Genomic DNA, 22771 nt, shown 5'->3' with positions numbered 1-22771 from the left:
TAAAAATAAAAAGCAGTCAGTTGAGACCAGCCTGGGCAACATAGCAAGACCCAATTTCAAAAAAAAATGCCCTACGAAATCCAACAACCAGCAGTTAGAATGTTAGTTGGCTTCATTTATTCCTCTTATTGCCTGCTCCCAGGGTGAACTGCTTCTACTACCCTCAGCTATGGAATGCCACTATTTGGGACTAAAAGGGTCAAAGTTGAAAATCTGTGATTTGTCACAGTCATTTATCCATGCATTTTTTTACTCCCTCTACAAGTTCTCAAGGGCACTTGCTGTGTGCCAGGCACTGCATTAGATACTAGGAGTAAATACTGCATGAGACTGAACCCCCCAAAATTAATAATTAAGTGAGAGGTATAGATAAGAAATTGATGAGCAAATACATAACAACAGGGCTGCAACTGGGACAAATATGGGAAGCGAGGAAAAAAACACCTCATTTGGTTTAGGGTTTCCCAAAAAGGTGGCATTGAAGCCAAGACCCAATTCCCTTCATGCCTGGGAGCCATGCCCATGCTGACATTGTTGACAGCCATCCTGTCTCCACCTTTCTGCTTTCACCAGGACACAACTTGGGTTCCCAAAAGGCCACCATCATGCTTTCTGTTTCCTATATGACCTACCACTAGAACTATTAATCAGGTTTTGGTCTTCTGACATCTCCTCTGGGCACTTCCATTTTATTCCCACCCACCTGTGAGGGCACTCAGGCCATGTTTCCTCAGGGCTGGCTGCACCAGGGTTGCCCTCAAAGTGTAGTGTTCCTTCTGATAGTGACCAGACAGAACTCCAGGATTGAAACCAGGCTGGAGGTGCCTGAATGGTCAGGACAGATGCCAGAAATTTTGTTATTAATATAGATATAACCTAATATTTGGACTTACACTCAAGGTAGCATGATATTATAGACTGGGAGACTAGGACACACTTTCCAGAATAATGAAGATTAAAACAATCCTTTTGTATTCAAGTCATATGTTTTACTTAGTTTATTAAGCTATCTTATATCTTACTTGGAAAGAATAGTTGGGAAAATGGGCATTAGACATGATCCCTTTTTAAAAATGAATTAGTGACACACTGTTAATCATCACAGAGATCATTTGTACTACATCATATACATTCACAATATGCTTTCAGAGATTCTTCTGGCTGGGACTGAAGGATTGAAGATAGTATTTGCACTCTTGCCATCCACCTTTTAATTGTATTTACATCTTGCTCAGAGTTCCATGCAGAAGTTTATGGAGGTTCCTTCCATCTTTTTTCTATAGATTTCATCAAACCTCTCATTCTGGGCAACAGTGAAGTGGTTTTCCAATCCCCACAGTTCCTAGAAAAGGAAGCCAAGACAGGAATGTCACTCTCTGATTGAAAGATGTGGTGTCCCTGAGTAAAGTGGTGTAGTGCCCATACTGAATCTGGCCTGTCCATGTACCTGACTCACCCAACTCCCCCTTCAGTGGACACCTGTCCATGAGCAGCTCTTCAATAAGAAGCAGTTCTAGGGGACTCTGTGCAGGGGATGGACTTCTAAGTCAGCTGGACAACTAACCCAAGGCAGCTAGTGGCCTGCAAGACCTGGCCCCACCTGTAGTGTATTTACCCGATGGATTACTACATAGACATAAAAGAAGGATGAACTACAGACACACAACCACATGGAGGAATCTCAAAACATTATGCTGAGCAAAAGACACCAGACACAAGAAAGTAAATACTGTGAGATTCTATTTATATGAAGTCCAGCAACAGGCAAAATCAATCTAGAGTAATAGAAATAGGAAAAATGGTTGTCTCTGGAGGTAGACATTGACTGAAAAGGGGCACAAGAGGGAACTTTCTGGGGTGATGAAAATGTTTCATATCTTGATTGGGGTGCTGGTAGTGTGGGTGTATACATTTATCAAAATGGGTTGAACCGTATACTTAAGATCTGTGCATTTTTGGTATTTTGATTATATCTCAATAAAAAACAATTTTGGAAAAACATGAATGAGATACTATTTTCACCAAACAACAACTTAAACTAATTTTAAATAGGGGAAATACTCTTTTCCCCACCAATGCCTCTTCTAGAAAATTATGCAACAGAAATAAAAGCATCAGGAAATAATAATTTATGCACAAAGATATTTACTTTAACATTATGCATAAAAACAAACATTGAAAACAACAATAATTATAGTGTCTATCATTAAGGAAATAGTTGGATGAATTATGATGTATCCTTAGCTTGGTATAACATTGGACCAAAAAATCAATGAGGTGTATGAATCTATATGCCTTGCCCTAGAGGGGTTTCTCATATCCTGATAAGTAAAGGTATAAAATATGACCCCATTCTGCATTTTAGGGAGCAAGCTTTCATTATGGTTACATATCTTTATGTCTGTATGAGTCTGAAGAAGTAGGGTGTATAGAAAGATGGTTATGTATGAGCCTGAAGAAGGGCACCTTGACAAATCATTACCACTGATTATCCAAAGAGAAAAGGGGTAGATTTTTTTTTGGTTTGTTTGGTTTGGTGTGGAACACTGTTGTAGATTGGAAAATGCAAACAACATAAATTCAAGCACATGCAAAATCAAAGAGGAAGAAGAAAAGATGTTTCAAAGTGGTGTGTATACCATGATTTCACTGTTGTGAATAAAAAATGTGTACGTTTTAAATGAGAGAGAAAGGGACTTCCATACTGTTGGTAGTTACTTCTTGGAGGTGGAGTTTTGGTGGAGAGACTTTTAAAAAATATAATTTTATATTGATTTTATTTATTTATTTATTGAGACAGGTCTCGCTCTGTTTGCCAGGCTGGAGTATAGTGGCGTGATCTTGGCTCACTGCAGCCTCTGCCTCCTGGGTTCAAGTGATTCTCCTTCCTGAGCCTCCCGAACAGCTGGGACTACGGGCGTGCACCACCATGCCCAGCTAATTTTTGTATTTTTAGTAGAGACAGGGTTTCACCATGTTGGCCAGGATGATCTCAATCTCTTGACCTCATGATCCGCCTGCCTGGGCTTCCCAAAGTGCTGGGATTACAGGCATGAGCCACCATGCCCAGCCAATTTAATTTAGTTTTTAAGAAGAGCTGGTGTCTTGCTCTGTCACCCAGGCTGCAGTACAGTGGCAAGGTCCTAGCTCACTGCATTCTCAAACTCCTGAGCTCAAGTGATCCTCCCACCTCAGCCTCCTGAGAAGCTGGGAATACAGGGATTCATCATCACACCCAGCTAGTTAATTTTTTTTGTAGAGATGGGGTCTTGCTGTGTTGCCCAGGCTACTTTCGAACTCCTAGCCTCAAGCAATCCTCATGCCTCAGCCTTCCAAGATGTGGGATTATGGGCATGAACCAATCTGCCCAGCCCAATTAATATTTAACAATGACATGTTTTACTTTTTAAATTAGAAAGTGATAAAGTTTTTTTCTTAAAAAATATTAGATGGGCCAATTAGAATTCCTCCTTTGGGAATTGGAACTAAGAAATACTGAGGATGAGGCAGTTCTCAAGAGTAGTTGTTGAAACTCATGAAGTAGAGCAGGTTTGGGCAAGGGTCAAGACCAAGTTATGAGCAGAAACTGAGTCATCAGAAGTTATAAAGAGGGAGAAAGTTGTGATGGGTGGAGAGACGGGAAGCTCGTCAGCAGAGGAAGCCATGCCTGATAGATACGTGAAAAGCAGCCGAGTCCTGTAAGTGGTGGAGCATTGGAGCAAAGACCCATCCCTCCTGCTGCTGATTCCTGGACCCTGAGACCCAGGGGCCCCTGGGAGGTCTGGACCAGTGGTGGCTCCTCTTCCTAGTTTTCTATGTGATTGCATTTCCTTTATTGTCCAGTGTGAATCCTCACAGTAAGCCCCTTTCATTGGGGCTGGTTTGAGGGACTCTGTTCCTTGCAACCAAATAATGGAGCAATACCCTAGAAAGCTCTCTTTTGCAGCAGGATCAAATCCCTGCTTTTATTAGAAACACATATTAGGAATAGTTGAAGTGCATTGTCTTGGAATTAATAAAACTCAATATTGTATGCTAAGAGGCAGGCAGGATGTTATGAGACAATCTGAGTGTATGATAAAGAGGCCCCACACACCTTTTCTCATGAAGGAGGAAATTGAGTGGTCCATGATAGATTTGGAAACTGTAGAACGATTTGTCATGGGATTTTCTTTCATTTTCTCAAACGACGTCTCCTGGACAATTTTATCTAGCACTGTTTCATCCAAGTTCTTTCCCATGAACTGCATCACCTTCCGAATTTCATGCTTTGGGTCCTGTGGCAAGGGTAACATTGGACTGGAATGGATGAGAGTATCAGAAAGAAATACTACAATTCTCTGGGATGTCCTTTGAAACAACTTTGAGTTTCTCTGCCCCTGAAGAACCACTTTAAAATGGTTCTTCTGCAGAGCCTTCACTCACCCTCTTTATGTCCTCATAGAAGAGGAAGAGAATCTGGTATCTGTCTTTCATCTCCCACCATCCTTTCACATGGTCAAACCAGGAACCCCAAACCACTGAAATAGACACAAGAAACAGAATGGTCTATATAGGCATCGGACAAAGCCTTCTGAGTGTTAGGGATTTTCCTGTGAGTTAGAGAGAGAAAACCCAAATTCTGGGTTAGATATGTCCTAAGGATTCTGATCTGTTTGGTTTTGAGGGTGATGTAGATGGGGACAGCCTTGGAGTTACTTGCCCCAACATCTTCCCTAAAGTGGCTTCCTGTCTATTATGTGCAATCACATAGGGACAAGGACACCCTTTGGAAGAGGATGACTCTAATTAAAGGCTTTGAATTAGGTGGAAGATGTTTGCTGAGGGCTGTGGGCATATACTTAGAAAGTGGCCAGCTTGCTCTGCCCAGTCCCAGTCTGTGGTAGGACACACCTGATGAGGTGCAGGCATTCTAGGGGATAAAAGGCTACCTGTGGTTCCCTAGACCCAGCCTAGCTGAAGTGAGAATGCAAGGGTATGAAGGATGTTCCTGTACCTTTTCCATTGATGAAGGTTTCAAAATATTCTTCCCAGGTACCAGGGTCAGGAAGCATGTGGTTCATCCTTTGGAAATGGTAGTAGGAAACCATACAGTCTTTGGCATTTCGAGCTACATAAAGGAACTTTAGGGTAAGAAAAGAGGTGGGTAAAAGATGGTATAAAAAGTGGACTTTCACAGAGTTCCCTTAGGCGGAGCCATCCTGTGGGTTGCTGTGCACTCTGGCTCAGTTCTGTGGTGCTGGTCTATGACTTGGCCTTGTGACCTCTCTCTTCTTTCTGTCTCTGCTTTGTCACCAGTCTGCTCTCTACTTCAAACTCAGTCCTTTTAATTAGCTAATCAATTAGGGATTGTTGAGGATTAGATTGCCCGATTGCCCCTTTGGTATCAGGAGCAAAATCTTTCTCTATAAATTATGACCTGACACGTGAACAGGAGACTTCCACAGTATCAGCGTAAACTGATGACTCCTCGCGCACTCTCCCAAAGATGCACAGAAGCTTCATGTTTAAGAGTTTGAGTCACAGAGCAAGAAAATAGCTCCTATTTTTCTCCTGGCCTCCTCAGCTTGACTGATTTCCATCTCTAATCATTTCAGCTCTGCCCCTACAAACATTCCTTCAAGTTCCACTTTGCCCACAACTTCACATCCCTCCACCCTCCCAACCTTTCATTTTACCAAATCTGACTTTTTTTTTCCAGTACTCAGTTCACATTTTAACAGCACCAATCCCAAATGGGCCTCTTGACTACACATCTCAGATCTATGAGCAGCTATTTCAATGCTGTGCTTTTTCATTCGTTCGCTTTTAAGTGGTTCTCAACTGGGGATGATGGGATGGTTGTGTCCACTAGGGGACATTTGGCAATGTCTGGAGACAGTTTTGGTTTCACAACTTGGAGTGGTGGTGCTACTGGCATCCATGCAGGGGCCAAGGATGCTGTTCAACATTCTACAATACACAGAAGAGTCCCCCAGCTCCCACCCACAAGAAAGAAAAATCTGCCCCAAATGTCAGGAGTGCTGTATTAATTATGTCTTTTATATTCTGTATCTGATGCTTTGACATCCTAGGGCTTTGCTGACTCTGGAGGAACTGCCTACAACACCCCAGAGCCTACTCCCCCAACACCTCCACTGTTGGGCTCTTACACACTGGGCCACTATTCACCTGCCCTGATCACCCCAGGGTCAAATACCAGATGACTAGGCCCAGCCCCTGTGGCTGAAAGCCTGCTGCAATGGTTCAAACTGGCCAATCCCAAGCCTCCTTACCCTGTCTCATCTGTTGCTTCCCAAAGAAACCACATCAAGGCTCTTGCCCATGTCTCCTACTCACTCTCTCTGCCTCCTGACCTATCCCATTGCTTCCTTGTGAGGCTCCGTGTGACATGCCATGCCTCCCGTTCTAGGGATCTGTGAGGATACACTTTTTCCTTATTACAGTCACCACTGTACCTGTGTGTCTTGCCATGCCTGATTATATCAAGTCCCAGGCCCTTTAGAGCAAGTGCTAAGGTTGAGAAACACTGCTCCTGAAAGTGCTGACTCTATTACTGTCTACTAAGTCCTACTGCCCATCTTCTCTTCTCCAACTTACCAAGCTGCCAAGCACCAGTAAAGAAGGTTTCAAGAAATGTTGATTTAAAAAATTCCCCAAGTTTCTAAATTTTTTATCCTCAGTTTTCTTCCTCTTCATTGCTGCTTGGTAATCCTTTTATTAATCCCTCCCGTTCTCCATCTCTTGGCTTTTAGCTCTAGCCACAGGTCTGTCCTCTCTCCTCAAACCTTTACCCTCAAACCTTCCTGTCTGAGTTCACTAATTCTCTATGCAGCTGTTCTGCACTTTAACCTATGCTTGAGTTTTTAATTTCCATGATTTTATATTTTTTGTTATAGAAATTCCATTTATTCACTTAATAATTCTGTGTCTAAAAGTAGCATCTTATTTCTTTTTTATTTTTGATTCACTCTTTCATTTATTCACACAACTTGAACCTTCTTTTATTTCTACAGCTGATAATTATATTGTCTGAAGTTCCTGAGGTCTGACTTTTCCACGGGTTCTTTCTGAAGACTGTGTCTCATGGTGGCTTGTTCTTTTGTGTATTTTGTAATGTGGGATGGTGAGCTCAAGTGGGGATCCTATCCTCAGCTCAAGGGGGGTCTGAGTTGCAGCTGTGTCCCTCCAGAGAGGACCTGGGAACACTGGCTGTGGGGACTACCTTGTGTAACTTCTCTGCCTGTAGTTTCTTGCACAATGCAAGGAGTGCAATTTTGAATTTCAAACCCTGAGAGAGGAAACCTGTGGCTACACATTCTCAAGGGAGCTGAGAGCCTAGGTCAAGGCAGAGCGGTTCCCCAAGGTCTTCCTCTGCCTCCTCCACCCATCTATTGAGGATGTAGCCCTTCATTGGTCCCAGCTTTGGCTCCTCATTCTTCTGCTTCCTTGTGCCCTGGTCTTTGACCCTGTCCCTGTGCAGCCATTAAAACTCAAGTTGTTGGATTATCCAGGTCATCAAATTTCCCCAGGAGAGTCCCAGTCTCAACTTGCCTCTCTGAGTTTCAGTTCCCTCTGCAGTTTATAAACCTAGGGACTTTATTTTGATCTCAGTTATGCATTTAAAAGGAAGTTTGTGATTTTTTTAAAGCAGTAATCCTGAATGTTTTACATATAAGTGCTTCAGGGGTTCAGAATACCTAGTTTGCCATAGTTCTGGAAATGGAAGTTTTTGTCCTCTTATCCAACATTACTGAAAGGACTGAAGTCATTTGATGTGAGTCCTCCGACTTCACTCCAGCCCCCCAGAACGTATCTTTCTTAGCCCTTCTTTCCCCTTCCTTCCTGCCTTTAAGGAAACAGTGCCCCACTTTCTCACCAAGGCTGGCATCTCAGTTTGCACCCTTGACTCTACTTGCTCTACAGCTGCTTTCGTATTTACTCAGAAAGTACGTGTCTAATGCCCTCTACATGCCAGGAGCTTATTAGGCACTGTGGTGCATACAAATAAAGTCACAGAATAAATAAAACAAGGAACTCAGAGTCTACCAGAGGCTGAGGTGGGGTGTCCTCAAGAGCATTGCTCTGTCTGTTCATCTGTTTACAATTTGGTGAGATCTTTAGCTCTTTTCCTCTCATTCTTCCCTCCCTGGTCTGTTAGAGAGCCTCCCCATGGCCTGCAGCCTGGGATCACCATCTTCTCCCCTTCATTTCACAGCTACACTTACTGCACTCACTGCCTCCTCATTTCTCTAGTTTCCTCCAAATATTTAGTCTGGCTCCTGCCTTCATGTCCTATTTGAAACTGTTCAGGTGAATGTCCTGCTAAGTGTAGAACTTTACTTTTTCTCTTTGCTGGTAAGCATCAGAGACAGTGGAGAGGCAAAGGTGACGACGAATGTTCTGCGTTGGGGTCTGCAGGACTCACTTTGGTTGGCTTACTCTCCCTTCTGTCACAGGGAGCTGTTGATATCTTACCTTGCAGTTGTTTTCGCAGAAAGATGGCGGCAGCAGCTGAGTGGAAAGGTGAGTCTTTAGTATCCGTGGAGAGGGCATTGCTTTGGCTTTTTCCACACCTTTAAAATAGTTCAAGAGGAAACATCTGTGTAGTACAAGCACTACCCGGGGACCTCATGATCCCGGCTCTGTCCAGGATATCCCATCGCCCACCTATCTTTCTGCTAGTCTCTTGACTTTCTTTTGGGATTGTACAATGGGATTATTGATATAATTTTCATTTTAGTGGAATCACACAGCTTGAATCCTGGATGGGGCCTTAGAGTTAATTTACTCTGTCACTTTAAGGATGAAGCTGAGAACAGTCAGCCAGGACCAGACAGCAGAGGCCTCCCTCACCTTCCTGCCAGCCAGAGATGACCCCCATGTGCCTGCAGCAGGCTGTCTCGTGTACCTGGCCTGTTTGCAGTCACTTGTTTCATTTCTAAAAACATATATACTTGCTGGCCTGTGAGTCATGATTTCTACTCTCTCATTTAAAAGCCTTAATGAGCACTTTGTGCAATCGTTGTGTTAAGCTGAGGTTAGGGGGAAAAGGCAACAAAGACGAGAAAAACACAGACCTTCTCCCTAAGGAGCTTCCACTCTGGTATGGGAATCAGAGGCTCATGCAAATCATGTCAGAGGAGCTGGGTCAAGTTAGTGCTGAGGATCTCCTTCCTCTTTAAGACCGAATAATGTTCCATTATATGTGTATCCACATCTTGTTTATCAATTCATCCATCGGTGGCCACTTGGCTTGTTTCCACCTTTGGGCTATTGTGAATAATGTTATTTTGAATGTGGGTGTACAGGTATCTGTTTGAGACCATGTTTTTATTTCTTTGGGATATATGCCCAGAAGTGGAATTGCTGGATCATGTAGTCATGGTAATTTTTGTTAAATAAAAAAGTGTTTGGGCGCTAAAAAGAAAAGTTGGAAAACCACCTTTAGCTGTTTTTGAAGTCTGTATTCCTTAGAAGACCTGCAAAGCTGTCCTGCCTCTAGTCTCTTTCCTCAGCTCCACCTCTATGCCAGCTCACACTCAGTCCTTTCACGTGCCCTGGTCCTGCTGCCCCAGGCCCCTGTGCCTCCCTCCAACCCTCATCTCTACACATCTGGTCCTGCTGCCCCAGGCCCCTGTGCCTCCCTCCAGCCCTCATCTCTACACATCTGGTCAGTCCTGCTCACTCTTCAAGGGTCTCTCCAGTACTTTCAGTGCTGGTGACATGGTGGCCTGAACATTATGAAGATCTTTCCTGTTAATCACACACCTGCAGATTCTGATTAAAACACCAAACACTCATTTAAGTGCAGAATCAGGCTCATAAGAAAATAAGGGGAGCCTCCAGGGACCAAAGTGAAGAGCTGCAAGATGGAGAAGTGGGCAAAGGCTTTGATGACAGCTGCCCAGAGTGGGTTCACCCACCGGACACCCAGTCCTCAGTTCAGTGACCCCTGCTCAGGGAGGAGGCTGGTAGGCCTGGGATTTAATGAGGCACAGATTAGGAACAGAGACCCATGCATTGGCAGGAGAAACTCAAATGCCTGCTACCTCAGTAAAAGGTGAGAGAGAAAAACAGCACCTACTGACAAAGAGAGGTAAAGTAATTTCCTTGCCTCACCTCTGGGTGCAGAAAAAGAGGCTTTCTTGAGAACTCATAACCACAATCCTGTTTACATACTACATGCATGGATATGAAATCATACTACCTGCTTGGACCAGAAGTTAACTTAAACTATTGTAGACTGGAAGTATTCCAATGTAGGTGTGAGATCAAGAGAGGGAGAAAAGAGCTTTTTATACAAAATTACAAAACAAATGAGGGAAAAGCCTTATGAACAAGAGCCAGAAAAAAACAGGTGGAAGAACTAAACGCTTATTGACCTCCGTTATTGGGTACCTAATAGAGAATATAAATAACTATGTTTAAAATATGCAAAGAAGACCAGGTGCAGTGGCTCACGTCTGTAATTTTGGCGCTTTGGGAGGTTGAGGCAGGTGGATTGCTTGAGCTCAGGAGTTCGAGACCAACCTGAGCAACATGGTGAAATCCTGTCTCTTAAAAAAAAGAAATACCAAAATTAGCTGGGCACGGTGATACACACCTGTAGTCCCAGCTACTTACTCAGGAGGCTGAGATCGGAGGATTGTTTCAGCTCGAGAGATTGAGGCTGCAGTGAGCTGTGATTGCACGACTGCACTCTAGCCTGGATGACAGAGTAAGACCCTGTCTCAAAAAAAAGTGCAGAGGAATGCAAGAGAAAGTTGAAAACATGATCAAGGAAACAAGAGACTACTAAAAAGACTGGGAAGATTTATAAAGTGTTTGGACATGAAAACCTACAATGAGTAGGGTTAAATAGCAGAACATACATAGCTGAAAAGAAAAACAGTAGCAGAGCTAAAGAAGCACAATGCAGAGAAACACAGAGATGAAAACCATAAGAAACCTTAGCAGACATAGAGGACGGAAGGGAAGGTTATGGGTGGAGTTGGACTGTCAGTCCCAAGCTGGGGAGCAAATTCAGGGAATCTGCCAGAAAGTGAGATCTGCAGGCCGGTTGATTTCCTTCCTGGTATTCGTGGCTCTTCTCTTTCCTGTTACACCTGATTTAATGCCCTGTGGGCAGTAGCCACTTAATGCCTAAAAGAGACCCAGTCTTCTAATTGGGAAATCTGTACTCAGTCATTATGGTCCTCTGATGGCTCACAGTCATCCTTCCTGCCTATGACAAGTAAGAAGGCCCGCTCCTACTCCTGATCCAGCCCTGTTGGTGGACTCAGCCCAGCTCCAGCTCCAAATATTTCTGCCAAAAAACCCCTGCAGGAGAGAGACACTCTCTCCTGTGGAGCTGGGGCTTTACATAAAGCAGTTGACCAGTGTTTTCTTTTACGAACATAGGTACGTCGTACATTCTGTCCCACCACACCCTTGCCCCACCTCTCTCTCATCAGTGATTCAGAAAAGCCCCATGGGGTTGCCTCACCCACCAGGAACACCATGATGGTTGCTCAGACTCAGGGTGGAGAAGCACAGCATGGAGAGTGTGCATGACACAGCCCAGGCTGCAGGGCCCATTCCCAAGCCCACTAGCAGGGAAGAAGGGGGCAAACGAGGTCATTTTTGGCCTTCATCAGCTGCACTAAGATTTTAGCCTTGGGATTTGAGCCAAATTGCATGTGACTGTGTGGGATAAATCAGTTCAGCTAATACTGTAGAAACAGCCCCATGGGAGTACAAAGTCAAACAGAACTTGTTTCTTGCCATTAGAGTTTGTGGTCTGGCAGGAGACAGAGGCAGAAAATTAGTAATGACAGCAGTTTATCATTTCAGGTCTCACCTCCAGAAACTGTTCTTTGGCCATGTTCCCCTCACCCTGCCAACAGCGCTTCATGCTTGTTGTTACATCATCTGCATTGGTTTCTTCCATGGGACCATAACTTATTGAGGGCAAGTAGGTGTGAAGTCTTATGAGCAACACAGGCCCTTGAGCATAGATGTTTGCTGAAATGGAGTGGATCATTCCTAGATTTCACCTATATACAGTTCACACACATGCATGCATGCACACACATGCACACAGGTCTTTTCAAAGTCTTTCCAAACCAATTCTTTGTGGGTCACAGATGTAATCCCTTTTGTCACAGAATGTCTATGAGGCTAGGAGTTGATGGAGGAGTGGAAGGGGGGCCTGGAAGGGAGACTGACCATGTAGAGCACAAGCTCGTCCATTGTCCAGTAGTGCCTGACCACTCCAGAATGCTCCAAGGGTGGTTGAGACCTTTGGCCAACAGCCATGAGTCTATGTCAGCACCTGGTCTCCTCCCAGTGGTGCTCCTCACCTTGGCTGGCAGGGATTATCTGCTCTGAAAGAAAACCACTGGCTGGGCGCTGTGACTCATGCCTATAATTTCAGTGCTTTGGGAGGCTGAGGTGGGTGGACCACAAGGTTAGGAGTTCGAGACCAGCCTGGCCAACATGGTGAACCCCACCCCGACTCTACTAAAAATACCAAAAATTAGCCAGGCGCGCTGGCAGGTGCCTGTAATTCTAGCTACTCAGGAGGCTGAGGCAGGAGAATTGCTTGAACCCAAGAGGCAGAGGTTGCAGTGAGCCGAGACCACGCCATTGCACTCCAGCCTGGGCAATTGAGCCAGACTTCGTCTCAAACAAACAAACAAACAACCACTGCACAGCTGAGTCTCCAGCCAGCATTCAGCTGTCTGTGGCCCGGCAGATCATAAAGGCTGAGACTGTTTGTTACTCTCACACAGGGCACCCTCGTTCATAAAGAGGCCAGGGTTCCTCTGTAGAACATGCCAAGCTGGCTGTTTGATTACCATTCTTTCTTCAGATTATATAGCTCTATCCTGGTTTTTATACTGATTTAGTGATTGAACACTCTGCTCTCTACTGCTAAGAATACTTCATTAGAAATCTTGCTTAGGCCTCTCCTCTTTCTTTAATCTCTCACACTGTCAGAGGTAAGACACTGGGCAGCAGCAGGGGCAGGAGGTAGAACAAAGATCAAAAGCTGTTCTTGGGCTGGGTCTGGTGGCTCATGTTTTTGATCCCAGTGGCTTGGAAGGCCAAGGCAGGAGGATTGCTTGAAGCCAGGTGTTTGAGACCAATCTAGGAAACATAATGAAACCCTATCTCTACAAACAATTAAAAAATTTGCTAGGTGTGGCAGTGTTCACCTGTAGTCCCAGCTACTCAGGAGTCTGAGGTAGGAAGATTGCCTAAGCCCAGGAGTTCCAGGTTGCAGTGACCTATGATGGCACCACTGTACTCCGGTCTGGGTGACAGAGCTAGCCTCCTTCTTTAAATAAACAAAAAATGCTGGTCTTAGATAATTAGGGAACACATGCGGTCATGGGGCCTAGAGAGATGGTTAGTAAAGATACCTAACACATAGATAGTATCCTCTGAGTGTCAGGCAATGCTTCAGGCTTTTTACCTGTATTGGATTTGTTAATGCTCACAACAACTCTTTGAGATAGGCCTTGATTCTATCCACACTTTGCAGCTAAAGAAACTGTAACACAGAGAGGTGATGTAAACATTGTGAGGTGAGTGACAGAGTCAAGATTCAAACATCGTGAGGTGAGTGATGGAGTCAGGATTTAAACCCTGGAAGACCAGACACACACAAAACAGCAGGCCCTGATGGCACATGGAGTGAGACCGTGGTTAAGCAGGCAGAGTCTGGCCTGTTTATGGGGTCAGAGTCCCACAGGTAGTTCAGAGCAGGGCACTGGGTTACAAAGCCAGTGGTTACCTACCTAGTGACCATTCTCTCCTCTTTGAGAGCCAGAGGAGCCACAGGGGCTGGATGGTAGGATCATAGGGGAGAGCAAAATCCTTTAAGGCTATTCTGACTTGGAGACACCTCCTTGTACAGGTTACAAGTGTCTTGTATGCATCAGGTCGGGGACTTTCTATCTCAGGACATTTTTAGGGATTTATCGGACCTCTGTCTACAGTTGCCCCAAGTCTAGACTTCATGCTAGAGCTGCATTGACTACATTTTCATAGCTTCAGCTACTGTGCTTCCAGTTTTCTATCACATGGATCTCTGCAGTGCTGCAACTTAGGGAAGTAGGCCTTCCTCCTATCCTTATTTTGCAAAATAGTTCCAGCAGCTCTAGCTACCTGAAATATAGCCTTCTGGTTATATTTTTTAGCTTCCTTTATTTTTTGATGTGAAGAGAAACACTTCCAGATTGAGCATTACCTGAAAAGTCTTCTCTGTTGAATAGAAATAGTTGGTTCCAAATGCAATGGGGTGTGTGTTTGTGTGTTTGTGTGTGTGAATTATTGATTCTTGGATACTCTCCTGGCTGCACTGGGCTTTATCAGGTTGGGGTACAGAGAGAAGAAGAAATAAATGGCTTACAGTTTCTCACATTTTCAGTATGTCCTACAGTTGCACATGATCAGAGGGAGGGCTTAAGAAGAAAATAAGGCAGAATCTGACCCTAGCACACACCCTTTTCACTTAGTGATTCACTTTTGGCAAAAAATCTTAAATAATATGTAGACAGAAGATGAGAGGAAGATAAAAGGAAGAAACATATGACAGTGAAAATGAGAGAGAAAGAGAAAGAGAAGAGTAAGGAGAGAGGGAGGGAGAGAGAGAAGAGGAAGGACAGAGGGGGCAGAGAGAGAGAGAGAGAGAGGAGAGAAGAGAAAAGACAGGGGAAAACAGAAGAGAGAGTGAAAGAAAGCAGGAAGAAAGAAAGAGGGAGGTGCTCTCACCAGAAGGTTGGGGTGGCCGAGCCCACTCAATGAATGGATGGCGGTGTTGGATGATGGCTCGCTGGCACTTCTCCACGTCCCCATTCTGTTCAATCATATCCACAATTTCCTGAATCCACGTTGTCCCTGAGGCTCAGAAAGGAAGGGTGAGAAGGAGAAACCTGCTGGACAATCTTCCCTGGAGAGTCCCGAGTAAACAAAGGGGATGTAGAGCTTGGTGTTTGCATCAACCTCCCCTCGAGTCAGGATCCTGTTAGCCATGAGTGATGGAAGTCCATGAGGGATGGACTTTGGATCTCTGTAGGGAGTGGAGCAGCACAGGCAAGGCTCCCCCAGCCCAGGACCAGTGCATGGCAGAGCACAGCAGCTTTCCTGGAAAACCCAGGGATATCAGGCATCTTGCATGAGTCCTGAGCTCTGAACCCCACTGTGGAACAATAAGAAGGAGCAGGTTCCTATCAAGGGGAAATCTAACTTAAGTGACAAGCCAGTGCTGGCTCAGCAGGTCTTTGCTGTCCCTCCTGCCCTACAGTCACCTGCTTTAGGGTAGGTGCAGATGAGGAGATCATCTGGTTTGGCCTCGAAGCTCTGGATTTGGCTCCAGTTGTCCACAGTTGCAGGCTGCAGGAGGGTCCCCTCCACCTCTTTCAGTTTTATCTGTTTCCCCAACTCTGAGGTCAGGGCCATGGTGTCTCAGTGTTGGGGGTCCCTATGGGAAAAGAATAGAGGAGATTTTTAAAGAAGTTGTGGTAAAATACACTTAATACAAAATTGATCATTTTAACTGTCTTTAGGCGTACAGTTCAGAGGCATTAAGTACATTCACATTGTTGTGCAATCATTATAACCATCCTTTTCTGGAATTTTTTTCATCTTCCCAGACAGAAACTCTGTATCCATTAAACAATAACTTCCCATTCCCCCTCCCTCAGCTCCTGGCAACCACCATTTTACTCTATTTCTCTATGGACTCTATATACCTTATTTAGGTGGAAATCACATAATATCTGTCCTTTTGTGAATGTCTTATTAATTAAGCTTAATCTTATGCTTAATTGAAAACTTGATCTAAAGCTTAACCTCTTCAAGGTTCATCTGTGTTATAGCATGTGATAGGATTTCCTTGCTTAGTTCACTGTAGGTATATACCATTTTTATTTTTTGAGACAGAGTCTCATTCTGTTGCCCAGGCTGGAGTGCAATGGCATGATCTTGGCTCACTGCAACCTTCACCTCCAGGGTTCAAGCGATTCTCATGCCTCAGCCTCCTGAGTGGCTGGGATTATAGGTGCCCACCACCATATCTGGCTGATTTTTATAATTTTAGTAGAGACAGAGTTTTGCCATGTTGGCCAGGCTGGTCGTGAACTTCTGACTTCAAGTGTGATCCACCCACCTTGACTTCCCAAAGTGTTGGGATTACAGGCATGAGCCACCATGCCCAGCCTATATTCTGTTTATCTGTTCATCTATTGATGGAAACTTTTGGCTGTCGTGAATTAGGTCTCTGTGAACATCGATGTACAAATATCTCTTTGAATTATTGCTTTCAATTCTTTTTGGTATATACTCAGAAGCGAGATTGCTAGATCATCTGGTAATTCTATGTTTAATATTTTGAGAAAATCTTACAGCATCTTCCACAGCAGCTGCACCATTTTACATTTTTACAAGCAGTGCATAAGTGTTCCAGTTTTTCCAAATTGTCATTAACACTTGTTATTTCCTGTGTTGTTTGTTTGTTTGTTTGTTTTTGATAATAGCCATCCTAATGGGTGTAGGGTGATAAATAGCTCATTGGGGTTTTGATTCGCATTTCTCTAATGATTAATGATGTTGAGCATCTTCTCATGTGCTTATTGGCCATTTGTAGGAGAAATATCTCCTTTGCCCAGTTTTGCATTGTGTGTGTGTGTGTGTGTGTGTGTGTGTGTGTGTGATTTTGTCATTGTTATATTGAGGGAAGACTTTTAAATGCACCAAAAGGAGAAAGCTGAAGAAGTAAGCCACTATTACTTAAGGATAACTGGCTACTGGGGTTCCAGAAGACATTTATTACTACTACTACTACTAATGAAATAGTAGTTAAAAGCTAACATTTATCAAACACTTCAATTTACTATCTCTGGGCTGAGTGCCTTGTATACATTAATTTATTTTAACTTTTGCTGAATATGAATGATAGAACTTCAGAACTGAAAGGGTCCTTACAGAAAATGTAACAGTACATGCTTGCTAGAGGTTGAATAAAATAATCTGGCCCAGCTGCTTCATGGAATAGATGAGAACACCAGGTGCCCAGATTAGCGAGGCCAGTTTTCATGGTGGCTTCTGCTTCCAGATTGAGCTGAGCCCTTTAAGATGAAGACAATTTTCGGAAAATGAAAGACAAATTATTTCTGAAAAATTTCAAATATGAGAAGCAGCTGTATTCATAATACATCAAAGAAGGTGGAGTTTGGACAATACTCCTGAGATTACGGTGTGATCAAATTCAGAAGAGGAGGGATAAGAACAAACATTTCTTGCAGGCCTTCTATATTAGGTCCTTCATGGACTTTTCTTTTTCTCTCTTAATTCATATGACAATTTTATTAGGAAGGAATGATTATCACCCTCATAAATGTGAGGAAGCTGAGAGTTACATGATCCATAACTTGCCCAGGATCACAGCCAACATCTGTATACAAATCCTATGTTCCTTCTTTAAAAATTGCCTCTTGTTTTTTTATTGTGAATTTAAAGGTATACATTGCAGAAAATTTGGAAACAGTTCAAATGTACAAGGAAAACATCTATCACACAGAGTTGTATTTCTGTCTTTTTCAAATGTATATTGTTGTAGGCAGAATAATGGCCCTACAGATGTCCACGTCCTAATTCCTAATATATTACATTGTGTGGCAAAGGGCTTTGCATGTGGAATTTAGGTTAAGAAGCTTAAGGAGGGCCGGGTGTGGTGGCTCACGCCTGTAATCCCAGCACTTTGGGAGGCTGAGGCAGGCAGATCATGAGGTCAGGAGATCAAGACCATCCTGGCTAACATGGTGAAACCCCGTCGCTACTAAAAATACAAAAAAAAAAAAAAAAAAAAAATTAGCTGGGCGTGGTGGCAGATGCCTGTAGTCCCAGCTACTTGGGAGGCTGAGGCAGGAGAATGGCATGAACCCGGGAGGTGTAGGTTGCACTCCAGCCTGGGCGACAGAGCGAGATTCCATCTCAAAACAAAAAAAAAAAAGAGAAGAACCTTAAGGCCATGGGCACGTCCTATATTATCCAGGTGTGCCTAATGTGACCACAAGGGCACTTAAAAGTGGGCAAGGGTGCAGAGGAGCCAGTCAGAGAGTCATGTGGCAGAAGAAGTGACTGGAGAGTTTGGAAGCATGAGAAGGACTCAACTTGCCATTGATGTCTTAGAGACAAAGGGGAACACAAGACAAAGCATAGCCTCCAGAGGCTGAGAATGAACCTCAATCAACAGGCAAATGGGACCTCTGTCCTACAGCCACATGAATCTGAATTCTGCCGACAACCAGAATGAGCTTGGAAGGGATTCTTCTTCAGAGCCTCCAGAAGGGAACACAACCCTACCAACACCTTGATTTTACCCAGAGACACCTGTTTGGACTTCTGACTTACAGAGGTGTGAGATAATAAACTTGTGTTGTTTTAAGCTGCTAAATTTTTGATAATTTGTTATGGCAGTCATAGTTATAGAAAACTATGTATACATAGTTATGAACAAAAAGTATACATATATATAAATGTAAAATTACAAAATTTTATACTTTTTGGATACTGCTGTGGTTTGTTTGTGGTTAGTCTCCACCAAAACTCTCTGTTGAGGTTTAACTGCCAGTGTGGCAGTGCTGGGAGATGGGGTCTCGTGAGAGGTGTTTGGGCCTTAAGGGTGGATTCCACATGAGCAGATTAATGCCATCTCCCAGAAGTGGGTGAGTTTGGTCCCTTTGCACATATGCTCGGTTGCCTTTCTATTTCTTCACCATGTCTTGATGCAGCATGGCTCTCACCAGAAGTTGAGCAGATGCCAGCACCATGCTCTTGGACTTTTCAGCCACCAGAATCATGATTCAAAATAAGCCTCAAAATAAACTTATATTTATTCAAAATAAACCTCTTATAATTACCCAGCTTCAGGTATTTGGTTATAGCAACACAAAATGGTCTAAGACGGATGTTATCATGGTTTGAATTGTGTCTCTCTAAGTTCGTATGTTGAAGTCTTAATCCATAGTATGTTTGCATGTGGCTGTATTTGGAGATAATGTCTTTGAGGAGGTGATTAAGTTAAAATGAGGCCACTAGGATGAGACTCATTCCAATTTGGTATCCTTGTAATGAGAGGAGATTAGGACACACAAGGCAACACCAGGGATTTGTGCACATAGAGGAAAGACCATGTAAGGACACAGTGAGAAGGTTCTTCTTAGGGTGGGGGTGAGGGAAATGGTGAGTCCAGTTCTGGGGTTGAGTCGGATATATTTGTGGGACTTCCCAATGTACACCTGTAGGCAGGTTTACATGTGAGCTTAGGGCTCTGGCCTGGAAATAATGTCTTGAGAATCATTCATGTAACACATTGACCAACTCTGTGGTAGGCGTTGTGCTCTGGGCAGGTAGCTGATGACCAAGGGCGTGGGCATGGCTGTGAGTGTGTGCAGAAGGGCACCTGCTGCTGAGGACCAGGGCAGTTAAGGGCTTGGCTGTCCAGTGTACTATGGATCCCACTGTATTGCTCTTGTTGGAGGCTTGCACGGGGAGTGATAGAAGCTGGCTAAAGCTGGGAGAAGGAGACGCAGCAAGAGATTGGGGCAGCTGGGTAGTGCAGTGGGAGCAGAGGGATCTGCCAGTTCCCACAGGAGAAGTCCCAAGTCCTTCTCACCCTCCCCAAGCCCCTCATTGCTGGGCCACATCAGCACATGGTTCCTGCCCTTGAAGAGTCAGGCATTTAGACACACACATTTTCCCTTGAGCAGCCAGCAGGAACCTTTTCATCCTATCAGGTCAGATCACTGTGGCCTCCTTTTTGAAGGCATCTCTGACTCTGTAAACAGAAGTAATCACTCCTTTCCATGGGATCTTATAGTATTTTGTGTGCAAAATTTTATAGTTCTTATTCCATGTCCTATAGTTACTTGCTTATAAGTCTAGACCTCTGGAGCACAGGATCTGGTTCAGTCCCCTTGCAGGCCCAGCATTTGTCTTAGTCAATGACTGGCATAAGAGAAGGACTCTCATGGAAGAAGAAATAGTCTTGGCCAGAGAAGTTGAGCTGGCCCTGGAGGAGGATGGGACAGGGAGGGTATCTGGGAAAAGATCAGGGTGGAAGACAGAGATAGTATTATAGGGGAGAGAGCCTTTGGAGGTGATTGCCTGGGGTCCTGAATCTAGATCTGAATTTTTAGGCTGGAGGCTGTTGGTTACAAAGCTCTTTTATATTATTTTATCAGATTCTTAGGATCTTTTCTGGTTTGAGTAAATGCATCTATAAAGTCACACCTATATGGCTAAAGGTTAAAAAAAATCAATTAACGAGTTAGGTACAGAATTTCTTTTAAGCTGTATTCTTACCTTCAAGTTCCAGCTGAAAGTCAGCAGCTCAAAGGCCCACTCAAGGGTCAGTGGACACGGAAAGGACTTTCACAGGAAGCAGACGGCAGTTGCAGAGGCTCAAATTACTACTGTGTCAGAGTTACAGGGGCGCTCAGCAGGTAGCCAGCACTTTGGGAGGCTCTCAGCTTCACTGTGGAAAGTTGAATCTTTTACTGGAAGAATCCAGATTGAACAGAAACAAACCCTGTGACCTGGCCCTGGGAGGGAGAACTTCTCGCTGTTCCATGATCACTCATGTGACCCTGACTGCTGTGCAAATATCATCTCCCTCTAGTGCACAAGAACTGAGGGCACACTCTGCTCCTCCCCTTGATCTCCACCTCGAGTTTTTCACATCTCTCCTGGCCCTCAGCTGCTCTGACCCCTCCCTCCTCCTGCTGGTCTAGAAGCTTAAACAGGTAGAGGCTGGGGGGAAATGGAAAGCTGGCTCTAAGACCAGCTGCATCAGGCTTCAGATAGGCTCCTGCTTATTTGGTGAATTCCCTTTTCCTCCCTCCTTAGCCTGAGATTTACTTTCTGCGTCTGTGAAGTGTGGGTAATACTGCCTGTCTTCAATCCATGCTTTAGGATTGAAAGCAACAATGTTAATGGACACACTTTGCATAGCACATAGTAAGTGCTTAAAACTACTGGTTCTTCTTTCCTTTCTTCCCAAACTGTGTTCATCCGCACCGAAATGCAGAGAGGATAGAACAAAAGTCTAGAGCTTAGATGTGTACATATTTATACCTTGCCATATTGTATAAAAGGTATACTTTTGAAGAGGCAAGTTATATTCCATGGTGTCTTTGGTTACCTAGGAAATTAAATGGATCAGGTGTTAATGATCTCTGAGCTGCTACTCTTCTGCCAGCACCAACCTTGTATCTACCCCAGTGCTTTCCTTTCTGGAATTGAAGCATAATTCTGCACCCCATCTGCCCTTCTTGCCAAAGCTTTCCTTGTCTTGTTTGACCCTGTACCTCATAATGCTTTTTGCCAACACTTCTTGTTCCTCCTCGTTTCCAATTTATTTTTTTAAATAAATTGAACTTCATTTTTCTACTTCTGCTGTCTTCCCAGTTCCACTTATCCCAATGCTGTCAATTTTCAGCCCCATAGGGCTGATTCACAGTTCTTAATGCAACCTCATTTTCTCTGCAGTTAAACTCCCTAAGTCTGCTAAGGTGTCTGCCAGTATCGGTGCCACACTGCGCTGCATGCTGCATCTCCCTGCCTTTGCCGTCTGCGTGGGCCACAGTCTTTACAATTTGCAGTTAGTAACCACTGCTAGTATCTGCTTCCTCCGCATTTGTGGCAGATGAACTGGGATGTTGCACAATCTTCTAGCAGTCTCCTTCTTTCTCATCTCTTCCCTACTAGTCTCTCATATTTTCAGCATATAAATTAAGCTCAGCTCAGATCAGGCTATCTTTTGGTTGTTTATGGCTCAGATTCTGGACTTCCACTTGGAATTCAAGACCTTCTAAATTCATTAATTATTATTTTTTATAAGACAGGGTCTCACTCTTTTGCTCAGGCTTCAGTGAAGAGGCATGATCATAGCTCACTGCAGCCTTGACCTCCTGAGCTCAAGTGATCCTCCCACCTCAAACCTCCTGAATGCCTGGCTCAAGGCCTTCTTGAGGATACAACACCATCCTCACCATGGACCCCACACACCAGGTGAACTGAATGACTTACTGTCCCCTATATGCATCCTATAAATTCCTGCCTCCCTACTTCACTCTTGCTGTTCTCCCTGCCAAAGGGCTGTTACTCTTAGCCTGGCACACTGCTGTGCACCTGTAGTCTCAGTTACTGGAGTCCAGCCTGGGCAACATAGTGAGATCCCATCTCTAAAAAAACATTCTTACTCTGATTCCACAGAGTCAAATTCTTCAGCTTCGAACCCATCTTTTCCTTGAAGCCTTTCCTTAGGTTATATAGCTGGAAGCAATCTCTACTGTGAACTACCATATGCTTTTTTAAAAATAAGTTTTATTGAGATCAAATTCACATACCATGCACTTCACCCAAGTGTACAGTTCAATGTTTTTAGTTGTGCAACCATCATCACAATCAATTTTGTAATATTTTCATCACCCCCAAATGAAACTTCATATTTATTAATAGTCATGTCTCATTCTTCCTACCCCCATGTCCAGCTTTAAGAAACAAAAATCTACTTTGTGTCTATAGACTTGTCTATTGTGGACATTTTATATAAATTGGATCAAACAGTGTGTGGTCAATAGGATTAATTTGCCCTTCTCTTACAGCAAATTTTCTCTTTTTACTTTAATGAGGAAATCAACTACCCTCCCAGTGTGTCGGCTGGGGCCTATCTCTAAGACCACCTGTACCATTTTTTAATGAACGTGTTTTAACCAGA

The 22771-nt window shown here is 43.9% G+C and overlaps 1 protein-coding gene across 1 annotated transcript; it reads right to left on the bottom strand.

The window, feature by feature from the left end:
- Nucleotides 1-980: 980 nt before the first annotated feature.
- Nucleotides 981-20788, bottom strand: LOC108536786 (sulfotransferase 1C2). Its single transcript, XM_017883815.1, has 8 exons — nt 20356-20788; nt 15300-15472; nt 14764-14889; nt 8479-8576; nt 4997-5123; nt 4426-4520; nt 4095-4277; nt 981-1342 (listed from the first exon to the last, which is right to left on the bottom strand). The coding sequence occupies exons 2-8, from the start codon at nt 15448-15450 to the stop codon at nt 1232-1234; spliced, it is 891 nt and encodes a 296-aa protein (XP_017739304.1). The 5' UTR covers nt 15451-15472; nt 20356-20788; the 3' UTR covers nt 981-1231.
- Nucleotides 20789-22771: the final 1983 nt, after the last annotated feature.

This window comes from Rhinopithecus bieti, unplaced genomic scaffold (genome assembly GCF_001698545.2).
Source record: "Rhinopithecus bieti isolate Rb0 unplaced genomic scaffold, ASM169854v2 scaffold_13742, whole genome shotgun sequence".
NCBI lineage: Eukaryota > Metazoa > Chordata > Mammalia > Primates > Cercopithecidae > Rhinopithecus > Rhinopithecus bieti.
This window is presented reverse-complemented; position numbering and strand designations above follow the sequence as displayed.